The 10,762-nt window shown below is 55.0% G+C and overlaps 1 protein-coding gene across 1 annotated transcript in view; it reads left to right on the top strand.

The window, feature by feature from the left end:
• ITGA2B (integrin, alpha 2b (platelet glycoprotein IIb of IIb/IIIa complex, antigen CD41)) overlaps positions 1-5,628 on the top strand; it is a 21,029-nt gene extending 15,401 nt beyond the window's left edge. Inside the window, 10 exon segments of the mRNA XM_005863843.2 lie at positions 1,058-1,150; positions 1,407-1,486; positions 1,772-1,852; positions 1,975-2,071; positions 2,167-2,319; positions 2,464-2,589; positions 3,372-3,485; positions 3,755-3,856; positions 4,068-4,184; positions 5,372-5,628. Coding sequence (XP_005863905.2) covers positions 1,058-1,150; positions 1,407-1,486; positions 1,772-1,852; positions 1,975-2,071; positions 2,167-2,319; positions 2,464-2,589; positions 3,372-3,485; positions 3,755-3,856; positions 4,068-4,184; positions 5,372-5,431 — 1,023 coding nt within the window. The 3' untranslated portion in view covers positions 5,432-5,628.
• Positions 5,629-10,762: the final 5,134 nt, after the last annotated feature.

Below are 10,762 nucleotides of genomic sequence, written 5' to 3'. Positions count from 1 at the left end.
AACTCTCTATCCCTCTCCCTTCCTCTCTGTAAAAAATCAATAAAATATATTTAAAAAAATAATAATAAAATAAAATACATTATGTATGTCCTCCAGTGAGGATTCAGAAACAAAAAAAGTCTCAAGAACTAAATATTAACAGGAACCTCTGTTAACATTTGGTCGATCTTCTTCTAGTCTTTTTTCTCAACATCGACAGACATACATTTATTTGTTTGTTTGTTTTAGAGAGGGAGAGAGAAACATCAATTTGTTGTTCCACTTTTTTATGAATTCATTGGTAGATTCTTTAAAAAAAGGAAATATCTTTTTTATTATTTTTTTACTATTATTGGTTTCAGAGAGGAAGAGGGAGAGATGGAAACATCAATGATGAGAATCGATTGGCTGCCTCCTGCACACCCCCTACTGGGGATCAAGCCTACAACTCGGGCATGTGCCCTTGACCTGAAGTAAACCCAGGACCCTTTAGTCTGCAGGCTGACACTCCATCCACTGAGCAAAACCAGCTAGGGCCATTGGTTGATTCTAGTATGTGCCCTGACCAGGGATCAAACCTGAAACCTTGGTGTATCATAAGGACACTCTAACCAACTGAGCACCCCCTACTGGGGATCAAGCCTACAACTCGGGCATGTGCCCTTGACCTGAAGTAAACCCAGGACCCTTTAGTCTGCAGGCTGACACTCCATCCACTGAGCAAAACCAGCTAGGGCCATTGGTTGATTCTAGTATGTGCCCTGACCAGGGATCAAACCTGAAACCTTGGTGTATCATGAGGACATTCTAACCAACTGAACTACCTGGCCAGAGCCACAGATTTCTTTTATTTTGTCGGGTAGTTTATAACGATGGGATCATAGTCTGTGTCATGTTTTACATTATGATAAAGTGCTAGAGTAATACATAAAGTAGAGTGTCACAGACCCTTGTGTTCCCACCCCTAGAAGCCCTCCTCCCACCCTGGCACAGAAGTCTTTCCCAGGCTTTCCAAGGCGTTTCCATATATATGGGCTGCGCTGTAACCATCCTCTTTCTTGAAACTCCCTCCTGAAAGGGCTTTGAGAGGCTGGTCTGCAACCAGAAGAAGGAGAACGAGACCAAGGTGGTGCTGTGTGAGCTGGGCAACCCCATGAAGAGGAATGTCCGGGTGAGGCCGCTGAGTCCTGGGTGCTGGGTCTCCTCCACCAGGGCCTCAAAGGCAGCTGGGTTTTCGTGGCTGGGTTTGGAGCCAGCCCGGGGCCGGAACCCTGGTCCTCCCACTCCCTAGCTGTGCGATCTTGGATGAGTGGGCTTCTGAGTAAGACGGAGATAATAATGGTGACCGTGGAGATGAGGCCTGGAGGCCGCATGCAGTGTTCAGAGTGGGCATCTGTGCAGTGACGTTGGCCCTTCCGGTCTCTCAGGCAGGAATCACCATGTTGGTGAGCGTGGAGAACCTGGAAGAGGCTGGGGAGCAAGTGTCCTTCCGGCTGCAGGTCAGGAGGTACTGCACTGGGGAGCACCTGATGCGGAGACACGCAGGGGACCCCATGCAGGGGGGTCTTCTGGGATGCTGGCTCTTCAGACTGCCCTGTTCCCTTTCCTCCTCAGAGACTTGTTTCTGAGTCTTGGAGCCCAAAGAGAAGTTCTTTCCCAGGTTAACCTTGGTGTGGGTGGCACAGGTCAGGTCTTCCTGAGCCGTCTGAAATCCGGGCCCCGCCCCCAGAGAGTTCTGACGTTCACTGGGCTGCTGTCCCTGACCTGCTTCTCCTCGTCCCCTCCCGTCCAGCAAGAACAGCCAGAATCCAAACAGTGAGGAGGTGGTGCTGGATGTGCCAGTCCGTGCGGAGGCCCATGTGGAGCTTCGAGGGTGAGAGGCCGGGGAAGGATAAGGGAGACGGCAGGCCGAGTCCTAAGGCTCGAGGGGTCCTGGGGGGACTCCCACAGCAAGTCGGGGGGTCGAGCTTACGCTGGGAGCTTGGGCCCCTGCAGGAGCTCCTTTCCAGCCTTCCTGGTGGTGGCGGCGGAAGAAGGCAACAGGGAGAACGCCTCAGACACCTGGGGCCCCAAAGTGGAGCACACCTATGAGGTAGGGAGGAGCCCTGGGCCCCGGGCTGGGGTGGGAGGGTCCCAGGAACTACAGTCCAGGCGCCGAGCCACCTAATATTCTACCACCCTCACCAGCTCCACAACAACGGCCCTAGCACTGTCAGCGGCCTCCACCTCAGCATCCACCTCCCTGGCCAGTCCCAGTCCTCTGACCTGCTCTACATCCTGGATATACAGCTTCAGGGGGGGCTTCAGTGCTCCCCACAGCCCTCCCCCAACCCCCTCAAGGTAGAGCCTGGGGGGGGGGGGGGGGGGGGGGGGGGGGGGGGGGGGGGGGGGGGGGGGGGGGTCCCAGCCCATCAGCCAGGGCTCCTCCGGGAGCGCAGGGCGACGGGCAGAGTGTGGGATCTGACAGCTGCCTTGCCTCCCCAGCTGGACTTGGGGGTGCCCACCCCAATCCCTTCCCCCGCTTCCCGGGGCCACCACAAGCGGGAGCGCAGGCAGGCGTTCCTGTCAGGGTCCAAGCAGCCATCGAGGCTTCAGGATCCAGTTCTTGTGGTGAGCAGGCTCTGTGGTCTCCAAATGGGGTCTCTTCTCCCTGGAGCCCAGGGGGCAGGGGGATGGGAGGCAGAGGGACCGAGAGTGATGTGGGCCTCAGGGTGGCCGCCTCAGTCCTTGTGCTGGTCTCTCTGGGGCGGGGCGGGGCGGGGCGGGGGAAGATCCCAGGACATTGAAACGAATGAATACAGGCCAGAGCAGGGTACCAACATTCTGGGCATTGAATACTGTCTGATGGCCCGCTTTTCCCGCCCTCTCCCTGGATCCCCGGGACTGTGTGAACAACTCCATCTAGAGCAGTGGTTCTCAACCTTCCTAATGCCGCGACCCTTTAATACAGTTCCTCATGTTGTGGTGACCCCCAACCATAAAATTATTTTCGTTGCTACTTCATAACTGTAATTTTGCTACTGTTATGAATCGTCATGTAAATATCTGATAGGCAGGATGTATTTTCATTGTTACAAACTGAACATAATTAAAGCATAGTGATTAATCACAAAAACAATATGTAATTATATACGTGTTTTCCGATGGTCTTAGGCGACCCCTGTGAAAGGGTCGTTCAACCCCCAAAGGGGTCGCGACCCACAGGTTGAGAACCGCTGGTCTAGAGAGAACGTCTGAAAGTTGGACCTGAGGCCCTTCCTGAGGCCCAAGCTCCCTGACTGCCCCTCCCGCACACGCGCACACACTGTGCCGCCCCCACTCCCTCCGTGCTGGGCCCCTGGGATGAGGGGGCGCGGTCAGGAGGGGCTGGGACTCATTGCACATCCCCTCAGAGCTGCGACTCGGCGCCCTGTACTGTGGTGCAGTGTGAGCTGCAGGAGATGGAGCGCGGGCAGCGGGCCATGGTCACGGTGCACGCCTTGCTGTGGCTGCCCAGCCTCCGCCAGGTGGGCATGACGTCAGGGCGGGCCTTCTGGAGGCGGGGCTGAGTGAGCTTTGGGGAGAGGCGGGGCTTTGGGGAGCGGGCAGAGAGTAAAGACCAGGTTTACTTTGTTTTCTTTTTTTTTAAATTAATTGTTTATTGGGGGGGGGGGGCTACTTTGAAGGGGTTGAGATTAGGCAGGGGCACGCTCCCCCAGGAGGGGGGGCGGGGGTCAGGTGCTGGGACTCCTGCAACCAATAGGCCTGTGTGAACGGCTTCCCCCACCCCCTCCAGAGGCCCCTGGATCAATTTGTGCTGCAGTCGCAGGCTTGGTTCAATGTCTCCTCCCTTCCCTACACCGTGCCCGCCCTCAGCCTGCCCAGCGGAGAAGCTCTGGTGAGTATGGGAGAACGTTGTCAAGGAGATGGGCCCTGCAGGACCCACTGGTCAGCCCCTGTGTCCTGTGGGCAGGATGAGGGCGGGGCCTCCCTGGGTCTGAAGGGTGGGACTGGCAGATGGCTGGGCTGGGTGTCTCCACCCGACGGGTCTGAGGTTTTGGAAAAGCGAGGTGTCGAGGTGACTGAGGACATGCGCCCGTTTGTCCCAGGTCCAGACGGAGCTGCTTCGGGCCTTGGAGGAGCGGGACATCCCCATCTGGTGGGTGCTGGTGGGCGTGCTGAGTGGCCTGCTGTTGCTCACACTCCTGGTCCTGGCCATGTGGAAGGTGAGGTGTGAAGGGGGGGGAGGGTCCCTAGTGGGCACAGACTGGGCCCTGCCCACCCTCACAGGGAGGCAGAGAGGCAGTGGTCCACGGGGTGACCCAGCGCCCAACTGATGTACATCTCCATTATTATTTTTAAAATGTATTTTTATTGATTTCAGAGAGGAAGGGAGAGGGGGGAGAGATAGAAACATCAATGATGAGCCCTAACTGGTTTGGCTCAGTGGATAGAGCGTTGGCCTTCAGACTGAAGGGTCCTAGGTTCGATTCCAGTCAAGGGCATGTACCTTGGTTGCAGGCACATCCCCAGTAGAAGGTGGGCAAGAGACAGCTGATCAATGTTTCTAACTCTCTATCCCTCTCCCTTCCTTTCTGTAAAAAATCAATAAAGTATATGTTTTTTAAAAAAAGAAACATCAATGATGAGCTGCCTCCTGCACGCCCCCTACTGGGGATTGAGCCCACAATACGGGCTTGTGTCCTTGACCGGAATCAAATCCAGGACCCTTCAGTCCGCAGGCCGATGCTCTATCCACTGAGCCAAACCGGCCAGGGTACATCTCCATTATCAGACTGTCATTCTCCAGGGGACCTTTCCCGGGACAGACTCCTGGAGGAGGCGGCTCCTGGGATGCAAAGTCCTTTAGACTCACTCACCCCTGAGAGGAAGTCACAGGGAGTGAGTCCTTCCTCCAGGAACTCCCTGGCTGCTGTGGAGGACGGGGTTCACCTACTCCCTGCCCCTTGTCAGGTCTGACCCAGACCCTGCTCCCCGCTCCGCATGAGGCCCTGGTGGGCCCCTCTCTCCTCTGTGCCTGGAGGACACGTGGGCTGGTCTCAAGCTCACTCAGGTGCCAAGCCCTGGGAAACGTGGTGCTTTTGGGGAAAACCACACTTTAGACTTACAATAAATTAAATATATCATCATCATGCACCTGAGTCATATAGAGACACAATCATCAGTATTTAAGAAAAATTCAGGGAAGAAAAAGCAAAACATATTTTTAAATTGTTACATGTATTATCCCTAAATGGGGAAAGGCCTTCATTTGTGCAAACAGTGGGGTCCATATTTTGTGCTGGTCCAGGAGAGGACCTCATGGCTGGCTGGTTTCCAGCGTAATTGCTTCTTCCAGTGCTGCTCTGGGGCCTAAGGATCATCTTTATAACCTGGCCCTGTGCACCCCCAGGTTGGCTTCTTCAAGCGGAATCGGCCTCCCCTGGAGGAAGATGATGAAGAGGAGGAGTGATGGTGCAGCCCAGGCTCTGTCCTACAGGAAGGCTGGGCGTGATCCCTGCTCTGCCCCTTCTTCTCCGAGTGCCCCCCAACTCTGCTCACCCACAGGTTGGAGCTGTTCCATGGAGGCCTCCTGATGTCTTCCCGCTCCCATCAGAGCTGGGCCACCCCCTTTCTTGCTGCCAGATAAAGAGGCTGAGCCCCAACTCAGTGTGCTGCTTCCTCTTGGGTTCGGGGAGGAGAGGGAGGTGATATTTGGAGTGGGGATCTGGGGCTGCTAGAAATGTGAGCAGACAGCATCTGTCAAGGCAAAGGTTGCAAATTACTGTCTTTGAGGAGTGTCAGGGAGTAGAAGGTGGGGGTGGAACAAGGGAGAAAGGGTGGCAGAGCCTCCGGGTGAGGCTGGAGGGGGATGGAGGTGTTTGAGGATGGCTGGGAGGATGGCAGAGTCGGCAGGCAGGGTCCCTGATGGGCAGCTTTAAACATTTTTTTATGATTTTGAAGAGATAAACACCAAGAAAAGAACGTGTTCTCCCCCTCTTTCCATTTTTTAAAAAGGCCTTTAAAGCTGTGTTCAGAGTGAGAAGAGGCAGAGAGGGAGGCTGACTGAGCCCTCATCCTGAGGAAGGCAGTGTGAGGGAGGTGTGACTATTCCTTCTTCCCCACCAAGGAGAAGGGTCTTAAGTTAGGAAATAGGCACCAGGCAGGAAGGCCCCAGGAGGGCTAGGAGTGGGAGACACTGAGGTCGGAGTCAGGAAGTAGTGGTGGGGGGTCCACCTGGAATCCTGAGAGATTTGTGGATTCATGTGTTCAATAAACATTTATTGAGCACCTACTATGTGCCTGGCACCATTCCAGTGCTGGGATGGAACAGGGAACAACAAAAAAGTCCCTGCCTTCATGGAACTTCCATCCAATCAGGGGCAAAGAGAAATAAATCCTATATAATAAAAACCTAATATGCAAATTGTCCCCACAACTGGGAGTTCGACCAGGGGGCAGGGCCAGCTGGCCAACCGCCCACAGCTCCTGTCCCTGGCCGGCAGCCCCTAGGGACCCTCCCCGTGCACGAATTTTATGCACTGGGCCTCTAGTAAATCCTATATAATAAAAGGCTAATATGCAAATCGACCGAATGGCAGAATGACCCATCGCTATGAAATGCACTGACCACCAGGGGGCAGATGCTCAATGCAGGAGCTGCCCCCTGGTGGTCAATGCACTCCTACAGGGGGAGCGCTGCTCAGCCAGAATCTGGTCTCATGGCTGGTGAGGGCAGTGGTGGTGGTGGGAGCCTCTCCTGCCTCCACTGCAGTGCTAAGGATGTCCAACTGAAGGCTTAGGCCCGCTCCCCTAAGCCGGTAGTCAGACATCCCCCAGGGGCTCCTGGACTGCAAGAGGGTGCAGGCCGGGCTGAGGGACCCCCCATCAAGTGCACAAATTTTGTGCACCAGGCCTCTAGTAAGTAAGTAAGTAAATAAATAAATAGTCAGTGGTGGTTAGTGATAGGAATAAAAATAAAGATAGGGAGCTAGTGGTAGAATTATGTGGGTGTTGGGAGCAGGCTGACTTTACAGGCAGAGTGGTCAGGAAAGGCCCCTCTCATGAGGTGAGCAGAGGAATGAATGAATGAGCCAAGCGGCTGCAGGGAAATAAAGTGCTCTGGACAGAAAGAGCAGCCAGTGAAAAGGCCCTGAAGTGGGAGCAGGCTTGGCGTGTTCAAGTAAAAGCAAGGAGGCCCCTGGGCTGGAGGCAGGTGAGGGATCAGGAGGTGAGGTCAGTGGTGGGGGCAGGCAGGAAGCACCTGTGACCCAGGAGAGAACTTTGGACTTGATGCTAAGTGTTGGGGGAAGCCATTAACGGACAGACTTCCCTCACAAGAGCTGCTCCCAAAGGGGAAAAGGTAGATTCTGAACAGACCAGAACAATTTGACATCCATGCATGGCAAGTTCCAGAACAGGTTTCTAGTTGGGTGGCTGAATATTTAGGAAAAGATTAAGCCAAGGCCCTTGAACACCAGCCAAGTTCCCAGTCCCTCTGCCATTGCAACTGGATGGCCCTAGACAATCTATCTTTTTTTTTAAAAATATATTTTATTGATTTTTTACAGAGAGGAAGGGAGAGGGATAGAGAGTTAGAAACATCGATGAGAGAGAAACATCGATCAGCTGCCTCCTGCACACTCCTTACTGGGGATGTGCCCGCAACCAAGGTACATGCCCTTGACCAGAATCGAACCTGAGTCTGTAGGCCAATGCTCTATCCACTGAGCCAAACCAGCTAGGGCCAGACAATCTATCTTGATCCAGCAAAGCATTTGGCATTTGTCTTTATGTGCACAAGGCAGACATGTGAGCTGGACGATGGAGACTTGGATTGAAAACGGAACGGAGTTGATAAAGCTGAAGCATGTCTCTGTGGGGGTGTCCCAGAGCTCCAGCCCAGCCCTGGGCTGCTCGGTACTGTCAGGAGGCCCTTCACCCTGCAGATGGCTGCTGGCTGAGCGGGAGCTCCAACACACTGGGTGACTGGCGCAGACTCAGGCAGCCCTGACAGATTGTAAAGTTGGGTTGTAACCAACAAGAGGAAAGTCACTAGGGATGAGTGCTAGATCCTGTGCTGAGGTTCCAACAATTTGGTTACATAAGAATGGGAACTGGGAAATCTGGTTAGATGGAAATTTACGAGAGGAGGGAAGGAAAGGAAAGGGAAGGGAAAGAAAGGAAGAAAGGATGGAAGAAAGAAAGGAAGGGAAGAAAAGGAAGAAAAAGAAAATATGGTGGTTTTGTCCACAGTCTCAAAACAAGGTCCCCTTATTTCAGAATTCCCAACCGGGAGAGAAGCACCGGAAGAGAAGCCCATGTCCCTGAGGTCCTTGCTCTAGGTCTCCAGTCCCCTGCAGGGCAGCACATTTTGAGAAAGAAAAGGTAACAAGCCAGAGAGAACCGGGAGAGGGATGCCAGATCAGATGAGGATTTGGCCACCCAGAAACTGAGTGATGATGACCATCAGAAACTGGAAGGGAAGCTGTGTGGCTGGGGCTAGAGGGCCGGCCAGTAGCGATCTTCAAGGTGGGGTTCAATGGCTGAGGAAGAAGGAAAAGACTCAGATTGTCATCCATGAAGCAGAACCAGTGAGACCAGCCGGAGATTCTCAGTGGCACAGGCAGGCTGTGCCACCTCTAGAACCTCCTAACGGTTATGATAGCCCATCAGTAGATCGTGTCCATGAAGCAGAACCAGTGAGACCAGCCGGAGATTCTCCTAACGGTTATGCTAGCCCATCAGTAGATCGCGGTATCTGGGCCAACAGCACACCTGGTCAGACATGTGCTAGACCCTGTACATCATCTCGTGTAATCTTTACAGCAACCCCACGAGGTAGAGACTACAATTCTCACTTTAAAGGAAGGCTAAGTAGCTTGCTAACGGCTTAATAAGAGGCAAGAGCTAGACAAGACCGGGACTGATTCCCAGGGGCCTGCGCCCTATCTCCCCTGCACTGAGGGGATGTTTGTGCGGAGAGAGGGGAGCAGTAAAACAGGGCAGTTCTTACACTTTTTGGAGACGCTCATGACCATGGCTCTAGGCGCCCAGCCCCCGTCTAGGCCCAGGGTGGCAGCCGAAGCCTGAGCCCCCACCCAGCCGGGGTCTGGAGCGAGGCACCCGCAGGGGGCTGCGGAGCGGCCATCACCTGAGTACCCACCTATTTGAGTGTGTTGCAAGCAATAGCCATCACATACACACCAAAAAAATATGCACCAAATTTCGGGAACTCTGGAACTTCAAGCACCCAGGCGATGGGACCCCATTCGATACACTCCCTTGCAGCTCTGGGTCTGGAGCACAGGATGGTACTGTTCGAATGGGGTTCTTCGCCTGGAGCCTGACAGCCCCCCAGCCAGCCCCCCAGGTTTAGATTTTGGGGTGCACCAAAGAAACGCTGCTTAGCCCATGAAAGAGAAGGGGCTGAAGTTGGGGGGCTCTGAAAAAAGGGGTACATTGTGATTCCTAGCTCCAAGCGCATGGCAGGGCTGTGGTGGTGGAGCCTGCTGAGCTGGCTAGCTGACTGTGGGCAGTGCCGGCTGGGAGGGCAGGTGCCTGGGTCCCGGCCAGCAGGCCTCCGGCCATTCCTGTCCCCAGTCCGCTCCCCGATCACCCCCTCCTCATCTCACCTCTCCATCGCCTCTCCGGGCCCAGGTGGGTGTGTGAGGTGGGGGTGGGGTCGGCTTCTGCAGCGGGAGAGGGTGGGAGAGCTAGAGGATTACTTCCTCCCTAGCTTGGGCTCTCAGGGTACTCCACCCACTCCAGCCCTGCACCCCCACCCACTCCTGCCCCACCACCCCGCCACTGCCCTCCCCTCTCCTGCCTCTGGGCCCCATCCCTGTCTGAACCTGAACTGGTGCTCTCCACTCCTCACTTCCCCACCAAGGAGCTGGCAGGAAAAGCAGGGTGGGGGAGTGTCCGTGAGGGAAGTGGGGTCCGGATGAAGGGAGGGGGTCGGATTTCCTCCTGGAATGAGGCAGGGCTGAAGCCAGGAGAAACGGATACCGTATGGAATGTCAGGCATTGAGGAATGGGGAAGGTTCGCCTCTGGCCTCAGTCTTCCTGGGAGACAAGAAGAGCTTTGATGGCTAGGAATGGTCCCCAGTTTCTCAGAAAGCTTTTCTCCAGCCCTGGACCCCAGGGGAGGGGCCCAGGGAATGGTCTGGAATGGAGCCAGGATCAGGGCTCTCCCAGAATGCTGTCTGGAAGCCCAGCTGATGGGTAGGGGGAAGGAAATCTACCAGGCACCCCCTCGCCCCCCAGTTTGGCGCTGGTGCCTTCTTCAGGCCTTACCTACCCACCCGTTTTGTTCTCTGGGCTCTCTCCCCTTTTCTTGAACCCAAGGCATTCCGTCAAATGACCATAGTCCCTAATTCTGGGTTCCCTTTGCCCAGTTGCTCTATCCAGCTGCTCCTAGCCCGGGGTGGGGGTAGGGAGTAGCCAGGCCCTCTAGCTTCTCAGAATTCCGACTCGGAGGTGGAGGGGGGCTGCCAGTTCCCAGGGGATCCAGAAAGGAAAGGGTCGCGTGTGTGCACCCACCCTGCAGAAGTGGGCTTTGGCCCGGGAGAGGACAGGGTGGTGGGTTCAGAACAGCTGGATGGGATGCCAGGGGCAGGCGCGGCACTGGCCCTGGGGTTGGAAGCCTGAGATAAGACACCTGTCACTGTTGAGTATTAAGCTCCACCCATGAGGCCCCTGGACCTTCCCGTGCCCTGTGGCCCTCAGCCTCCCTTTGTACCTGGACTCCCCTAGTTTTGTGTCCAGCACCCAACCCACTCCCACCTGCCTCCTGGGGCTC

Source organism: Myotis brandtii, unplaced genomic scaffold (genome assembly GCF_000412655.1).
Source record: "Myotis brandtii unplaced genomic scaffold, ASM41265v1 scaffold1814, whole genome shotgun sequence".
NCBI classification, from domain to species: Eukaryota; Metazoa; Chordata; class Mammalia; order Chiroptera; family Vespertilionidae; genus Myotis; species Myotis brandtii.
Note: the sequence above shows the minus strand (reverse complement) of the source record. Positions and strands in the feature narration are given on the sequence as shown.